Genomic DNA, 16,281 nt, shown 5'->3' with positions numbered 1-16,281 from the left:
GAGGGTGGATGGGGGAGGGGAGGAGGGAGGGGGTGTTGTTGGGTTGGGTTGGGCTGGGTGGGTTTGTTTTTTTGGGGTTTCTGTGTCGCGATGACTACCTCCTAGTACATATACATAGCCTCGGCGTTGGCGTTCAAGATACCATACCATACCACACCATGTGAGTTACGTCTAACTTAATCTGCTCTGCTCTGCTTGCTCTGCTCTGCTCGTACATAGTCCATAAGTCGTATTCGTGTCTGTCGTCATGATCCTGTCCCAAATGGTTCCTCTACCCTGCCGTCCAATGCAGCCAGTTTTATCCCCAGATGCCCAATTCCAAGTATCTTCGGATGCCAAATGAGACAGAATGCTTGCTAAAGAAATTCACGTCGTCATCTGTGGAGCCAGCTTCTTCACAGTCACCGCTTTGAAATTCTCCACCGCATGGATCACGTCCTCCAGTTTGGCCGCCGCCCCGAAGATCCCCCCCTCCATCTTCACCGACTCAATCGCGCTCGCATGTAGTCCCGGCTCGCTGGCTGCCGTTGCGTCCTCCAGCACCACGCAGTCGAACCCCCGGTCGTTGGCCTCGCGCATCGTCGTCGCCACGCACACGTCCGTCGTCACCCCCACCAACACCAGGTTCTTGACCCCCCGGTTGCGCAGCAGCAGTTCGAAATCCGTGTGCGCAAACGCCCCTCGCCCGGGCTTGTCGATCACCGGCTCCCCGGGAATCGGATACAGCTCGTCCACCGTGTCATGGCCCACCTCCCCGCGGATCAGCAGCCGCCCCAGGGGCCCAGGGGACCCGATGCCCATGTTGGCGGCATTGTTTTGGGACCGGAACCCCTCTCTGCTCGATACCGTCGACAGATCGGGCCGGTGGCCTGTCCGTGTCAGTGAGGATCGGTAAATAGAAAGAAAGAGAAAGAAAAAAAAAACACACCTTCCCGCGTGTGGTAGATGGGAAACCCCGCGGAACGAAACGTACTCAGCAGATGCTGCAGTTTCGGAATTAGTGCCTGGTTAGCGGATATATCGTAGCCCTGAATATCCATGTATCCACCCGGCAAACAGACTGCGTTGGCATCCGTTAGTAAGAAAAGGCCAAGGCTGCGGCCTGACCCACCGCGGGGAAAAGAGGGATACGAACAGTCTTTCTGCATGTCAATGATTACCAGCGCCGTGGTATAGGGGGTCAGCGTGGCATCGTGCGGCCAATCGTAGGGCTCGGCGGCGATTTGGCCCTTGCGGACCTTGTGGTGAGGCACCTGGCGCGGCTTCTCGACGATCGGGCCGTGGTTGTGGGTGGCGTTAAGCACGGTCAGGGTCCAGATGCCCGGGGTGCCGGCAGCCACGAGCATGAAGGGGCAGTCCATCAGGCGCGAGGTGCGGCGGCGCTTCCGGGTCTCCTCGGTGAGGCCATTGCGCGGGCGGTAGTGGCCGCCGCGATCGCAGCGCAGCCACACCTTGGCGGTCCGCCCCGGTTTCTTCTCCGTCGGCGTGCTGGACGACTTGACTACGACGTTGTACCCATGCGTCTTGCCATGGGCCTGCACAGCGGCAAGGAGTGTGGCTCTTCAGAACGATGTGCGATGTGAGCCATCATCCATATCCATATCCATATCCAGATCATGAACCATCAGATCCACTATGGGGCCACGGCGGATCGGACCGCTACCCGACCAGGAGGGACAGCAGAGACAGGCAGGAGGGAGGGAGGGGAGAAGGGACGAACGGGACCATACTCACTTATCGGGATAGGTGCCTTCCGGCGGGGGGATCAGTTGCATGGACATGTCGGGAATATCCTGGAGATCGCTGGGGGCGTCCAGGTTGAGGTCGGTGGGGTCCGCCATGGCGACGGGCGACGGGCGGCGGTGGGGAGAGGGTCAGGTCTGGCAGGGCGCATCAGCATCATCTTTCGACCTCGTCCTGGGCAGGTCCGGCAAGGCGAAAAACGACAAGTCGAACCCATCCGAGCCTGGGGCGGGAAAGTGCGTGGCAGCACTCCCTTTTTGGGGCAGATGGGGACCCGAGATGGTTTTGTGCGTGGATATAGCGCGACAACTGGTGGAGGGTGGAGGGTGGAGGATGGGGAGGATGGATGCCTCGAGTCGGCAGCGGATCCAGCAGGCGACTCGGGAAACAGGGAAGGGATACATACATACCGGTACCGAGAGGTGGGGGGTCACACTTGGGGGGCGAGGGGGAGGGGGGAACCTCTCACCCGAGACCGAAGGGTGAGTGTTTTTGGGGGGGGGAAGGGGGGGGAAGGGGGGGAATTGGGGATGGGATGGGATGGGGGGATTAGGGATAGGGAAAGTCAGGCCGGGGCGAGAAACGGCGAGAAACGGCGTTTGGAGGGAGTAACACACACTAACAACCACAACACTGTAGGAGCACGGCTCCGTGAATGAGGAAAGTGAGTGTTCCCTGCCGGTCACGTGGGTCCGTGCCCGCAAGTGGTCGCCGGCTGTAGCCTTACCACCCACCAACATCAACATCAACGCGTCTGTATGAGTACGATGAGAAAACAAAAACAACAAAAAAAAAAAAAAAAAAAAAAAAAAAGTCAAAAACAAAACTAAATTGTCATTATTTCATCATTAGAAGTACTGTACATCACCCTGCTAGATCTGTGCATACGTCTTGACCACTCAAGCTGACTCTCCAGGCCATCACCTCACTTGCCCACCCATCCGACGATAGAGCCGCTCACAAAATCGCGTCAAGAATGAGAAACTGAAGATCAAAGGCAAGTATCCCTGGCTGAAAGTACAAGCAGAAACCATAAACTAAACGAGAAAAGCAGGCAACACGAGCGAAAAAAAAAAAAGCCACAACGCGAGTTCAACATAGTCAGTCATGCTGCACTATGGAATAGAGATATCACCATCATGAGAAATCCCGGGGAGAACTTTGAAGTCATCTTCAATGTTGGCATGTTCATCATGAGGTGTCGAAAACAAGAACGCAAGCAAAATGGCACAACGAGAGCTCATCATAGTCGGTAGAAACCGGTATATGGAGTATCGACATCGCCACCGTGTGACATCGTGAGAGAAGGCATTTGCATGAGGTATGTTGACCAAGAAGGTAGATCAACCCGACGGCCGGGAGGCATCCTTTGGCTAACCTTCCCGCATTACAGATCCCAGTGAACCCTGCGAGTCTCGGAGCGACCCTTGTCCTTGCGAGCACGCTTGCCAGGGTTCCTGCTATTAGTCGAGCTAGGACCAGGCTGGCTTGGGAAGGCGCCAGTCGAACCAGAACTCAAGTCACCGGTTAAGCTGTAAACCTCAGCAGGATAGTCGGACCAGTCTGTAGCCGGGGCCTGGGCGGACGCGGAAGTGCCATAACCGCCGGTGAGACTGTAGTCCCAGTAACTATCAGCGACCTGGGCCCCGCAGAACGACATTGGATCCATTGGCTCCTGGAACATTTCCTGGCTATGCAACGGCGGCACTGGCAGATAATGATTGTTCGTCAGCCAGGGAGTGTAAGGGGCAGTCTGATCGGCCTGGCTCGGCTGGAGAGATGGATCGATCGCATCAGGATAAACCTGTTCGACATCCAAGCTGTGAGAGGTGTATGGCTGAGGCATGTTTGCTTCTGAGCCTTGAACAAGAGAGGACTGAGTCTCCTCGGCTTCCAAATGGAGACCGACAGAGGGCTCGCTTTGCACGCCTTCCGAGAGGTGACTGGCAGAGGATTGGGTCTGGCCTACTCCCATGTGGCTACTAGCAGGGGCATTGGTCTGATCACCTTCCGAATGGCCAGCAGTCAAGCGCTGAGCCCGTCTTCTGGCTCTCGGACGTGGTCGAGGCACACGGTGTCGTGCGGGCATTTGCTCACCACGAGTAAACCATAAGCCATCGTCGCCGTCAAGGATAATCGCCTCGAGCAGTCCACCTGCAGAAATGACCTCGCTGTAACCTTCAGCATTAGACAGTCTCTACCAGCTAGTTGGGGGCAACTTACTCGGTATCTTCTTCGGTCCAATTACGTCCGCCTCCTGCAAGAAACGACTCTCGATGGGTGCAATATGCGCCATGGTGGTAGAAGAGACAACAGCTGCATGCGCCTCGGTGCAAACCATTGCCTCGAAAAGCCGGTGCCACGACACACTTGGTAAATGGACCAAGAGATTGGCAATTACTACAGGGAGTCACCTCCACGCCGCGTCGATGTAAGAGAGCGGCCGAGGACGACTCCTTAGATTTTATTTCCCGAGCGATAGGATCTCCTCCGCGAAACGGTGCCCACATGAGTACGCGCTTCTCGTCAAGGATTCTGGCAACGGCCTTGTCCCAGCAAGTCATGTAGCCGGAAAACGCCTCTGTTATTGAATTAGCAATGAGATGGGTTAAGATGGCAGAGTAGGGATCGAACGTTTCCCGGCCTTGTCAATGCGACGAATCAGCTCCGCAACTGGAATCGGAAACATCTTGCTGTGTTGAAATTGCTCAGAAATGAAGCGAGAGAACGAACGAGTAGTTGAAACAGGGAGAGAAGATTCTTTGCAGTGTGAGGCAGGATTTGGTTGATCCAAACTGTGTCGTGATGTGAACGATAAACACAAAGGAATGTGGACGTGTCTAGGTTGCAAGAGATGAAGGGGGGTGTTGGGTGTCAAAACCCCTCTGGACTGCTTTCGTGTGTTTAGAGCGGGTCCAGCGAGTGAATAGCTTCTTGCTCCTCCTAACAGAAAGAGTTGCCAGGTCAAATGATCAGGATTGCGGCAGTGCGTGGAGTGAGAGCGTCAGACTGGCTGGCCGGTTTCCAGGCCTCAGGCCGTTGAGCTGGCTCGGCGGCCTGGTTTCTTCCTGAAGGTCAGGTCTGGCGCTGGGAAGTCAAGCAGAGTCCGTCTCCTTGCTTGCACTTATCAAATGGCAGCTATACCGTTTGTGACGCTGTCCCGCTGCATGCTTGGAACGGGGTGAAAAGGAAAATGTATGTCTCTATCTCAAAAATCACGATATCAGACACGTCCTTTACCTGGATATTTTGATACTACAGTTATGGACCATGGGACGATGTTCTAACATATTCCACACAGAAACCCTGCAGCACATATCGACTTTTATGCCCTTGATGTCATTGACAGTCCAGGGGGATTCAAAGGCCAGACAGCTTTGAAAGGCATCAAGGGAAAGTCTGTGACAGCAATCGGATAACCTTTCTTCCAAATCACCAGCGTCTTCCCTCAAACACGGAGTAGCATGACTATCTTCTGCTGTCAGACGCGCACATTTTCACTCCTCTACCCTACCTTTACATCGATGGTGAGTTCTACAGACACATTTCATTTCCCTGGTCGATCAGCCTCTCCATTAGCCTGCAGCTACACCGGCACTCTGTATTGAATATCATTTTCATGGATAGGTACTGATTCTCATCTCTTGAAAACAGACTTCCGGCTCCTTGCTATTTCAGAAACAGAGGCTTTTCCGGTTACATAACTTGTTGGTCCAAGGCCATTGCCAGTATCCTTGGCGAGAAGCGCCGCAGTTCCTTTGATAGCCAGACTATCCCGCGTTTGGTTCTCGAAGGAAACAAGTACAGTCAAATAAAGCATGACGCCAGACCAATCTGAACTTTTGCCTCCGCCGGACGGATGGCACACCGGCCGATACCCGCATGCCTGTGCAACACACCTCCCAGGTATCAGATCTCCGGGAAGAACTACCGCTGCGGTGACTGGCGGACTCGAAGTCGGTATGCAAACCGAGCGTTGATCGTGTCACGCGAAGCTGGGATCTGTCGGGTCGAAGCACGTGGGTTAGCTCATGGCCGGGGGTTCCTTGCATGGCTTTAAAGTTAGGCTGTAACTCATTTTCTTAATATGATCGTCGGTGGAATGGCTATACATTGTAGACGGGTGAGAAGGTGTAGAGATGGTCCAAACTCTCTACTATATCTTGTATAAACGACAACTGCAAGTATTCTCCCAGGTTGCCGCATCCTCTGTTGTCCTTCTTGCGTACGCCTTTCTTCTCGGGCTTTGCGGTCTCAGTCCGACCATCTATCCACATAGCAAGAGCCCGTCAAGAGCCCGTCAGGGGCTATCGAGAAGTTCGTCCAGGGCAGCGCAAGGAAGGAAGTTTCGAAGTATAGAGGAGGGATCCGGCTGGGTTATCGCATTCGCGGGCGCAAACTATAGTATAATCCAGCGTTAGCTTAGACAAATTGGTCCCATTCATCGGGTCTAGACAGCAATGCCTACCTCTGCATATCAAAATAGATCAATCCCCTAGCAAACAACCATCTTCATTTCCCTAGATCGTCATGAAAGTATCAGCCTTTTGTCAGATAAATATAAGGGATAAAGAAAGACGTCAAACCACAGAAACAAACAAAGCACCCTCTTTCAGCCAATCTTCTAGTTCAACATGGGCCCAGTTAACAACTGGTGTTAGGCCTCGAGGCTGCTCGTGACCATGGCTGTGGACGGAAGGTGTGCATCTACTTATTCCGCCAGCGTCATCAGCGTTCCCCCAACTCACGCAGCCTAGCCTCTTCTGGGTTCTCGGCGGAGGGGGACTTGTTATTCTTTTTGCTTTTTGCTTTTTGCTTTGTTTCTTTGTAGAAACTTTTGACTTTTGCGCTTGAAGGGGGTTTTTCTTTGGAAAGGTCGCACAGTCCTCTCGATGGCTTCATTGTGCTTCGTGTGCTGAGGTTGCGGGTTTACTCACTGCTAGGGGGCGGACTATCTAGCTCATTGTTCTTCTCTTGCATTCCTCTTAGCCAGCATCCCTTAAGGCATCAAGGTGAGCAACATGACAAGTCCTCCCAGGGGTCAAGAGTCACTCCAGACAAACCATCGGATCGCGTCAACTGAAGGACCCTTTCTTTAAGATAGAGTGCATCCCCACCAGTCCGAAAGCTACTCATCACTAAGACACGCTATTCCCTGGCTACTATGTTTTCATACGGTTTGACGTTGGGTCCTTATTGCCTGACAGCTAGTAGTTTTACAGTATTGAATACAAACAGCGAACGGACCATATATACTAGAGCACGTTATGCTGGAGGGCTAGGATCGGGATCGTTTTTCCTAGTCGCCAGATCCTGGGGTACAGCAGGGCCGACTAAATCGTCATCGAGCATCGAGCATCGATCACTGACGTATATATCAGCTGGAACTCCAATCAGCCACAGCCAACAGCAGCAAGGATACTCTGGCGGTGGTGGTGGTGAGTAGTGAGTGAGTGACATGGCGACGCAGGTCGCACAACCCCGAAGCAACCGATTGGAGCGGCGTGGGGCACCCGGGCAATACAGCGAAGAGATTTCCGCGGGTGGATTTGGAGAGTTGGGCAATACAGGGAGAGGTCTAAAAGTGGAGCAATATAGATTGTGATCACAACGCGAGGCGATCACGAGTGGCTTGGGTGCTGGAGGGCCGTCTGATTGGTGCCTGACCCCCTGCAAGGCCGCCACAGGCACATGACGGGATATACTTAGATCCAGGAGCAGGTGGCCAGAGCCTGGAACAAGGGATCGCCCATGTCTGAGACTCTGAGACCTGGGTGATACTGCGAGCGTACGGTCGGGGGAAGCCCCCTGTTGGAAAGCCTCCAGAGAGAATGCAGGACGAACCGACAAGGATATTAATTAAGGAGAAGAAAATAAACAATCGACGATCCGAGGACGGTCGAGTAAGGTACCGGTTGCAGTTGATAGGGTTCAGGCAGCCAAGTCACGGGGCTAGACGGTTCCGGGCGTAGCGCGTAAGTTACCCGTCACGACCGGTACCGTCTTGTTGTCCCCGTGGACACGGCTCGGCTGCCTGTCTTGTTGCTTGTTGCTTGCTGCTGCTGGCTGGGATAGCATCACCATCTCATCTTCTCATCTCCCCTCCATATCTCTCCTTCACCACCCTACACTCCCCCCCTCTCTCTTCCTCCCTCCTTCCCCCTCCCCCCCTTTCCCTCTGTGAGGGATTCCCCAGGTAAGTCAATTCGCTGAGACCGTACCCGTCTCTTCTATCGCCGTCATCCTCGCCCACCACTCCCTCCGTCCCGCCCGTTCTCGCCCGTCTCTCACCGTCGCAATCTCCCCGACTGCCTGCGACACCGCCTCGGCCCCTCCACCATCACCACCAGTTCACGCACGGTTGTGGTGAACTCGCCGCTTGTGCATGACCTCAGCTCTGAGGTCCCCTTCCACCACCTTCTCGACTACTTCACGACCCCCCCCCCCCCCTCTCCCCCTTCACCCGCGGCTCTTCTGACGTGGTCCCTTGGAACGTGCGTCCCCTACGCCGGCTTCCTCTGCGGGTGCGGGAATCATGCCATCCGCCGACGACGCCTCGTCCACCCGGCCTAACGGGTCCAGCTCGCGCTCCGACCAGCTGGCCTACTACAAGGCGCAATATGAGCAGCTCGAGGCGGAACTTTCCGACTTCCAGGCCTCCAGCCGTGAACTGGAGGCCGAGCTGGAGAAGGACATCGAGGCGTCCGAGAAGCGGGAGCGCGTGCTGAAGGAGAAACTGGAAATCCTGAGATACGAGGTCGACGAATGGAAGGTGAGCCTTTAGACTTCCCCCGTGCCGGGTGCCTTCAGCTTCCTCGTGGAAGGCTGGGAGATCGCGAAGGTTAACGGACCCCCTTGCAGTCCAAGTTCAAGCAGTCCAAATCCGAGGCCTCCTCCGCTCAGAATACCCTGCAAAAAGAAATCACCACTTTGCGAGACACCAACCGCACCCTGCAGCTCAAGCTGCGGGACACCGAGGTGGCGAACGATGACTACGAACGTCAGGCCCGCCATACCACTTCGTCCCTGGAGGATCTGGAGCAGAAATACAACATGGCCATTGAGCGCGGCGTGCTGCTGGAGGATGAGTTGAAGGCCGGCGATAAAGAGCGCGAGTCCCTCCGCATCAGCAACCAGCGTCTCCGCGATGAATTGTCCGAGCAGAAGCTCGAGACCGAGATCGTGCAGGAGAAGCTCCGCCACGAACTGTATGGCGGTCGCCGCAAGAAGCCGACGCCGTTGTACCGCACCACCCCGACCACTCCGCAGACGCCCGAGATCTTCGATCGTTCCCCGGGCACCTCCACGGTTTCGTCGCCCATGTTTGCTACACCGCCGATCAAGTCATCCCTGATGGTCAACACCATGGCCACCACCGCGACGCCCCCGTCGCCGCCGATGTCTGAGACGTCAAGCAGCGTGCGCCGGTCTGTCACGAATATCACTCCCGCGCCGCCGGTGTCTGCGCCACCGATGGCTGAGACGCCGACCAGCGTGCGCAGGTCCGCCACTGCTGGCTCCGGATTTCCGCTCCAGAAAGCGGCGGGATCTGAGTCCCTGCTGGGTTCTCGGACGATGTACAGCTCCAAGACTTCCAAGTTCTCTCAGTCTCGGAACACCTCCTCCTATGCTCAAGGCAACAAGCCCCGCACGAACCTTGCCAAGCCCAGCACCACCAACGCCACTGCCCCTACCAGTAGCAGTAATGGTAATGGCAATGCCAACGGCAACACCAGCACGAACGGCACTACCCAGAACACTGGGCTGCCTAAGTCGGGGTCGCTGTTCCAGATCCGCGGGCTCATCGGCAAGATGCAGAAGCTGGAAGAGAGGGTCCACTCGGCCAAATCGAAGCTTCCCGCGCCTTCCGATTCTCCTTCGCGAGGTTCGTCGCGCTCCGGATCGATTTCCGTGGCCGGGGGGAGTCCGGTCGCCTCCACCATCACCATGCGACGAAACTCGCGCAAGCGGTTGAGTGGCAGCAGCTTCAGCTCCTCGGTGCGGGAGGGCGACGGCGCCTCGTCGTACGCGTCGAACAACCGACCGTCGTTTGGCAACCGCACGCAGGGCGATAGCCGGCCCAGCAGCCGCACGAGCTACTCCTCCAGCTCCTTCAGCCAGAGCACGCATCCTAGCGTGACGCCTTCGACGCGCCCGGAGAGCCGCCAGAGCCGGACCAAGACGCCCTTGGGACACTACTCGATGAACCCGACGACGGAGAGCCGGCGGCCGCGGTCGTCGCTCAGCAACCCGTCCGGACAGAACGGCCAGGTGAACGGCATGAGCAACATCGACGAGGACGAAGATCTGGCGTTCCGCATGTCGGTCCGCGCGAAGATCAGCGAAGCGCGCGAGACCCGCTTCCCCTCGTATTCGACCCCGACCGGGCTGAAGAAGCGCACCCCCAGCGGCATCTCGGCCATCCCCGCGCCGCGCAGCTTCCGGACGAGCACCGGGCTGGAGCGGCGCGAGGGCACAGTGGGATCGCCCGACCCGAAGGATCTGGGCGAGACCTTCTAAACCTTTTCTTGTTTCTTTTCTCTGCTTCCAATACCCCATCCCCGAACGACAACCTCAAGGGGCTTTACGATGTTCACGGCCGCTACACAGGTGTTGATTCACTTCTCGATTCCCACTTGAACTTCTTCCCCTCATTTTTTGGTCTCCTTCCTTCATTTTGTTTCTTTTTTATTCTCTTCTTCCTTCTGTTTCACATCGACTACCCCCTGGCACGTTATGTATTCGCGAATTCTCCGTTCCGAGGATCATACCATATCATATCATTTGGCGAGCTTGTTTAGACAGACAGGTTCATAGACATATGCGTTTTGCAACACCCCCCCCCGGTAGGGGTTCCCCTCCCTATCTATTTGGGAGAAACCCCCCGGTCTTGTACAGTCAGTGGCGGTGGAGTTGGATCTGTGACCGGGTTGACTGGCACATGCACGGAATGCTTCTTTTCCTCTGGCCGGGAGGGTCTGTTCTGTTTCCCTCCCTCCCCGGCGTCCAAGCTGTCTCTCAGCACCTGTTTTTTTTTCCTTTGATGTCTGCGGTCTCTGTGTGTGTTAGTGAGTTGCCTAGGCGTTAGGTAATATACCCAGTGACTTGATGAGTTTATTCGTAGATGTCGTATTCTGGATTCCTGGAAATTTCTGCCAATCTAGGTTACCATCTGTAGGGTACTGGCATCTGGCAACACAAGATTTCTTCTGTAAAGTGGAAGCTCATTTTCAATCAATATATGATATAGAAGCAGTGAATGAGACAGTCAAACTTCTGGATTTTCAATTCTGTATTCACATTAGTTTTTCTACCGGAGTGAGTGTGAACACTCATGGGTCGAGTGTGAGATCGAATAACTAGAGAGAGTGAACGGACGGCAAGACAACTCGGATATATACTAGTAGTATAACCACTCATCCATCCACCCACCCACCGCATCACAGAACCAGATCGAAAAAACAAAACAAAATAAAATAAAAATACCTACCATGCATACGTTTTCTAGAATATGAAACCCAAACTACCATCAAAACAAGCAGCAAGAGAAAGAGAGATAGATAGAGTGACAGGAAATAAACCCACCCATTCATCGCGCAGAAACAAAAAGTTGAACCCCCACCACATACAACACGTCCGCCTCGGGGGTTTATTTCTCTTCTTCATTCGGCGATCTCGGGGGGTTTGCTTTTACATGGTACTTAGACGGCGTGCGGTTCGGTTCGGTTCGGTGCGGTGCGCGGAGCTGAGCTGAGCTGAGCTGAGCTAATAATCTGAATTGACATGTGCGGACTGCGGAGTGGATTGTTTGATTATTATTCATTATCTTGCTAGTTATCTACTTTATACTGACAGGATATATGAGACCAAGTATCATTATCATTCTGGCGTCTACTCGGTGCGGTATATTATATAGTATCTTCCTCGTACCTAGGTAGGTTGCTGGGATCGGACCTCCACTCGGGGCCTGGCGGGGATCTGGGATCTGGGATCGGGGATCTGGGGGCCGACTCGGAGCATGAGTGCTGTGCTGTGCTGGGTGGGGTGGGGGATGCGCTGTGCATCACTGCAATCATCGCGATGATTGAGGTTTTGTTTTGTTTTGTTTTGTTTTGTTTGGTTTGGTTTTGTTCAGTTCGGCGTATGCTATAGTAAGCAGCTACGGTGTACAGAAGTAACTGTGGAACTACTAAGGTGTGGAATTTAGTGGTGGTGCATTTGTTATTATTTAGGTGGTGGTAGTAGTAGTAGTAGTAGTAGTAGTAGTAGTAGTAGTAGTAGTAGTAGTAGTAGTAGTAGTAGTAGTAGTAGTAGTAGTAGTAGTAGTAGTAGTAGTAGTAGTAGTAGTAGTAGTAGTAGTAGTAGTAGTAGTAGTAGTAGTAGTAGTAGTAGTAGTAGTATGTAGCATAGTATGTACATACGCACATCCTCCGTCCATCCCCGAAAGGCGCGGCGCGGCGCGTAGCGTAAATATGTATTTACGAGCCTAAAATCCGACCAGCCAAGGCAAAAAGAAGCAGAAAGAATGCCAGATCGATTAGGGTTGCTGCTGGTTGCCGTTCGGTCATCATTCGGGGGTCGGGCCCCGGGGGCGTCGGGGGGGAAAGGACCATGAAACTCCGAAGAGGACCGAATTACGATCTATCTAGCTTACCTACTGTACGGTACCTACCTAGTCCGTATCTTACCGATCCATCTATCGCCGGCACCGGTAATCCGTAAATAACTGCCTAGGAGATGTTTGGGGCTGGGTTGGGTTCGTGTTGCGATTTTGAAAATTACTACCGTCTGTCTGTCTGGGTTTGGGGATGTTGTGAGATCTGGTGCGGGATGGATTAGGGTCTGCTTTTACGCAGAGCGTATTTCGGGATGTCGTTGGCTTGGCTGAAGGATTCCACGTGGTGGGCTGATGGGCTGATGGGGTTGGCTTGGGTGTGTGCGTATATGTATGTGGGTGCGTGGACTGGGATTCGTATACGGGCTGACAGGATGGTGGATGGGTTGCGTATTCTTCCGGTGGTGTTTTCTGAGGTGAATTTGGGTTGGACGTGGGTTCTGCGCGTTGTGGATCAGGACGGCGTATATGTTTCTGAGGTTTGTATGGTAGCCTTGTCTCACTGGGGCCTTGGCTTGTTGGGGTGGTGAGGGTGTAATCTGGGGCTTTGGTGTAGTAGAAGCTAAAGTTGGAGTTCTAGGGATCATTTAGACCATATTGGAACACTCACCTCGGTTAGGTAGGCTATTAAGATCACTGGCATCAAGCAAGACAGAGCATTAGCACACCAGGGAAGCACAAAGTTCAGGGAAATACCAATCAAGCCAACCTTGGCAGCTCCAAATCGACCGCCCACGTCGAGTGTCTCGGACAATCGTCTGTGCCTTCAAGAGCGGCGTTGACAAACAGCATCTGTAAGCCGCGATGTATGGACATCCTATCTCCCCAGCAATGACTGGTTGCGTAAAAACCCCGACGGACAGGATTATCTGTTCCACCACCCAGATTCAGACTCGACAGCGTCGCCACGACCGCCGATTTCTCACGATCAATGTCTGTAAAATGCGACGGCTTCTCACTAACCGTCTCCCGCTAACTCACTACCTTCGCGCCCTAGGCTTCTTAGATATGTCCAAAGTGAATGCATACGCGGACGACACCGTGCAACCACCTCGAATAGATGTGGATATCTAGCCCGTCGGCCGCTATACGTAGAATAGAAAATTCCCTTCGAAGGTCCATGGGCCATCACCACGTCGACGGAATCCCCCTATTCTGAAATCATGCCCATCGTCCGGACGGTACTGGAACCACCAGTTCCCGAACGACGACGTACACGGGATGGCGTATATGCTCATGCGGCTCCGTTGGGTAAGTCAAAGCGATGGCTCCTCTCATCCAGGAACACGATGCCTGGGTCTTTGGCTGTGTCGATGAGAGCGCGTGCTTCGCCGTGGTGGCCATACTGCTTTTGGATCAGAGGGAAGTCGATCCCGCAGGCCTCAGCCTCGGTGATCTTGTTGGTGTAGGTGGGGCCGTCGAGGGTGAAGTCGTGGTTTCCGGCAACGAGAAGCTTGAGGGGGATGGGGATGCTTTGGAGGAGTTGGATTGTGTCGCGATATTCGGAGAGCTTAGACCCGTGGGTTAGGTCGCCGCAGGGGAGGACGATATCGAGGTGTTCGTGCTGGAGGACTTTAAAGGATATGGGTGTTCCGTGCGTGTCGGACAGGATGAGGAATCGGGAGTTGATGGTTTGTGGGGGTGGGGAGGGAGGGGGGTCGGTTTTGGGGTTTATGGGGTGGGGGTGATGTGGTGATCTGGATGGTATAGGAATATCTTTGGGGAAGGTCAGATATAGAATGTTGGAGCGCACCATTTAGGCTTGATTTTGGCGTGATTGTAGATGGTTAGAAAGTACTGGGGGGCATGAAGTAAGTGTTTGTGAAGAAGTAGGCAGAAATCTGATAAGTCATAGGTCAGTCATGTTGATGCCGGGATTAAGTCACTCATTCTCTGCACCTGCCAGTCGTGGCACAAGATCGGCTACCGGTAACCCGGTTCTCGCGCCCAAAGGAATAGTCCAGCCGATATTTAAGCGTCATAAGCATGGTACGACGGACCATGGTCACGTCCCAGGGGTCCTAGATAACACAACCCGGTCGATTTGATACGATATCAGAGCTACAATATCATAAGGCGCGGGATACGCATCCTGATTTCTGGAAGGGGATCCACCCAGTCCAGCCCTAGGTCGTAGTGGTACAAAGTACAAAGTGCTTTCTGCAGACGCAGGCCAATACGCGGTGGACTGCGGGGACGCGGCTCCAGTCCAGACCCGAGAACTATACAGTTTACAACCGTATCCTGTATGCGTACAGCTGTACGGTCATTTGGAGATATGGATTTTCAGTGGCAGTCCACAATGGTGTCCCCCAGTCGTGGATGTGTCTTCTCTCCGATATACAGACAGATCGTGGTTCACCATCGAGGAGAGCCACGTAGAAGGGCTGCAAACCACGGGAGATTCCTCGCGCGTTATCGGTGCCAACAAACATGAAGAACCCCGACGACCCGATTGAATGGGTTGTTGGGCCAGTGAGCCCGATCCAGAACCACTCCACGTGGGATTGGGGTTGAACTCGAGGCGGAGTTCTGGTACACTAGTTACAGGTAGTAGAGAACTACTCGTGCCCAGTGCCGAGACTAGCACCCGGCGGAGCGGTGGTCAGGTGACATGAGAGAACATGAGAGCCTGAGAGGTGCTTCCTCTACGTCGACTGCTGCCAGGTCATGGTTGCATGGACTTCAGGGCGAATAATCCCTCATGCCTGTATTCCCAACTCCTTTGCCTTGAAATTGATATACAGCCATCCGAATGAAGAGACGGAGTGATAAGATCGAAGCACGAGAGACTCGGATCGCTCACGCTCACGTGCCCGTCGATTAATCTCCGTGGACGTCCATGCGTTCCGTGATATAAAAGGAGCAGAAGCGATCGCTGGGCAATGGAATTGAATTGGTGAGGGCCGGTCCCAACGGGATGACTACTCCATTGCTTACCATTGGCTCCGCGCGGTGGGACGTCAACACAGTCCCGAAGCGGTTAGCGGGTGGAGGGGTCTGGCCGCCCGCCGAGCGAAAAGTAGGGAAGTACCTTACTGCTTAGGTACCACCGCCAGTTATGATGGGTCCCTCGCAACCCATGGAGGTTGTATTTTTCATCCTTCGGATGGGCGGGATTACCCAAGAGGAATCCCCCTGGGATCATGAAAATAGGTAAAACATTAAAAAAAAAATATATACATGCTCGAGATTAAGCGCGTTCTCCAGATCGGACCGGCCAGATGGAATCGTCAGATAGAAGATAAATTACCGGCTCCCATATAAGCTTGTATCGATGCCGAACTGATCTGTTTCGCGCCCCGAGCCCCGGAGTATCTATTCAGCCCGGACTATATGACCCGGCCCTTCCAGATGCATCTTCCCAATGACAGTTCACGATGAACTGACTAGTGGTCGCTAGTACCGTAGTCGACGCTGTGTCGGACTACTAGCATGAAGATCACTCTCGAGTCGAGTCTGTTGGCATCCCCAACTGGCAACCGCTTGCCCGGCTGGGGGTTCAACTGCAGTTCGGTACAAGTACAAGTGACCATGTACCGTGCCTATCTATTCCTTACTTCCCATCCTCGGCAGCCAAAGTAGATGCGTCCAGGCTGACACGAAACCACGGCCAGACCGCGAACATAGTTCAGAATCTCCTACACCAGACGCTGGAAGCTGTAACGCATGAAGTGCCATGGACCTTGAAAGGGGGCCGTGGTCGGGGGCGGTGATTGGCCTGGGGCGGATTGTTGACCCGACAAATGCTGGAGCAAAAGTGGTGGGAAGCCCGACGTCATGGGCCCAACAAGCCCGTCCCGCTAGTTGGGGGGGATCGCGCCTTCTCACTGGGCGCGGGCCATTAGGCCCGTTCTCTTGCGCCGCACCCTGTACTTTCTCTGTACGGACTCACGGAGTTAGAGAGGGTTTTTTTTTTTTTG

General features: G+C 54.1%; 5 protein-coding genes across 5 annotated transcripts; 2 read left to right on the top strand and 3 right to left on the bottom strand.

The window, feature by feature from the left end:
* Nucleotides 1-171: 171 nt before the first annotated feature.
* BO70DRAFT_365430 (cysteine hydrolase family protein) lies at nucleotides 172-2,174 on the bottom strand. The gene is made up of 4 exons (XM_025544061.1): nucleotides 1,735-2,174; nucleotides 1,136-1,560; nucleotides 929-1,060; nucleotides 172-869 (listed from the first exon to the last, which is right to left on the bottom strand). The coding sequence occupies exons 1-4, from the start codon at nucleotides 1,839-1,841 to the stop codon at nucleotides 367-369; spliced, it is 1,167 nt and encodes a 388-aa protein (XP_025395977.1). The 5' UTR covers nucleotides 1,842-2,174; the 3' UTR covers nucleotides 172-366.
* Nucleotides 2,175-5,723: 3,549 nt separating this feature from the next.
* On the top strand, nucleotides 5,724-6,244 carry BO70DRAFT_139190 (uncharacterized protein). Its single transcript, XM_025538121.1, has one exon. It carries the CDS (start codon nucleotides 5,883-5,885, stop codon nucleotides 6,162-6,164), a length of 282 nt encoding a protein of 93 aa, XP_025395976.1. The 5' UTR covers nucleotides 5,724-5,882; the 3' UTR covers nucleotides 6,165-6,244.
* A 1,625-nt stretch (nucleotides 6,245-7,869) lies between these two features.
* nde1 (nuclear distribution protein NudE) lies at nucleotides 7,870-10,414 on the top strand. Its single transcript, XM_025538120.1, has 2 exons — nucleotides 7,870-8,515; nucleotides 8,605-10,414. The coding sequence occupies exons 1-2, from the start codon at nucleotides 8,279-8,281 to the stop codon at nucleotides 10,261-10,263; spliced, it is 1,896 nt and encodes a 631-aa protein (XP_025395975.1). The 5' UTR covers nucleotides 7,870-8,278; the 3' UTR covers nucleotides 10,264-10,414.
* A 2,060-nt stretch (nucleotides 10,415-12,474) lies between these two features.
* On the bottom strand, nucleotides 12,475-13,053 carry BO70DRAFT_139165 (uncharacterized protein). The gene has a single exon (XM_025538118.1). It carries the CDS (start codon nucleotides 12,943-12,945, stop codon nucleotides 12,592-12,594), a length of 354 nt encoding a protein of 117 aa, XP_025395974.1. The 5' UTR covers nucleotides 12,946-13,053; the 3' UTR covers nucleotides 12,475-12,591.
* Nucleotides 13,054-13,305: 252 nt separating this feature from the next.
* BO70DRAFT_139168 (uncharacterized protein) lies at nucleotides 13,306-14,158 on the bottom strand. Its single transcript, XM_025538119.1, has one exon. It carries the CDS (start codon nucleotides 14,112-14,114, stop codon nucleotides 13,593-13,595), a length of 522 nt encoding a protein of 173 aa, XP_025395973.1. The 5' UTR covers nucleotides 14,115-14,158; the 3' UTR covers nucleotides 13,306-13,592.
* Between the last annotated feature and the right edge of the window lie 2,123 nt (nucleotides 14,159-16,281).

This window comes from Aspergillus heteromorphus (genome assembly GCF_003184545.1).
Source record: "Aspergillus heteromorphus CBS 117.55 chromosome Unknown BO70scaffold_30, whole genome shotgun sequence".
In the NCBI taxonomy this organism is placed as follows: Eukaryota; Fungi; Ascomycota; class Eurotiomycetes; order Eurotiales; family Aspergillaceae; genus Aspergillus; species Aspergillus heteromorphus.
Note: the sequence above shows the minus strand (reverse complement) of the source record. Positions and strands in the feature narration are given on the sequence as shown.

Bases quoted from the DNA above. Each gene is read 5' to 3' on its own strand.
- BO70DRAFT_365430 (XM_025544061.1), bottom strand. From the start codon at position 1,841: ATGGCGGACCCCACCGACCTCAACCTGGACGCCCCCAGCGATCTCCAG. The intron at 1,561-1,734 runs GTGAGTATGGTC...ATCGTTCTGAAG, and splicing joins GAAGGCACCTATCCCGATAA to AGCCACACTCCTTGCCGCTG. The intron at 1,061-1,135 runs GTTCGTATCCCT...ATGCCAACGCAG, and splicing joins CATTGACATGCAGAAAGACT to TCTGTTTGCCGGGTGGATAC.
- BO70DRAFT_139190 (XM_025538121.1), top strand. From the start codon at position 5,883: ATGGTCCAAACTCTCTACTATATCTTGTATAAACGACAACTGCAAGTA.
- nde1 (XM_025538120.1), top strand. From the start codon at position 8,279: ATGCCATCCGCCGACGACGCCTCGTCCACCCGGCCTAACGGGTCCAGC. The intron at 8,516-8,604 runs GTGAGCCTTTAG...ACCCCCTTGCAG, and splicing joins ACGAGGTCGACGAATGGAAG to TCCAAGTTCAAGCAGTCCAA.
- BO70DRAFT_139165 (XM_025538118.1), bottom strand. From the start codon at position 12,945: ATGATCCCTAGAACTCCAACTTTAGCTTCTACTACACCAAAGCCCCAG.
- BO70DRAFT_139168 (XM_025538119.1), bottom strand. From the start codon at position 14,114: ATGGTGCGCTCCAACATTCTATATCTGACCTTCCCCAAAGATATTCCT.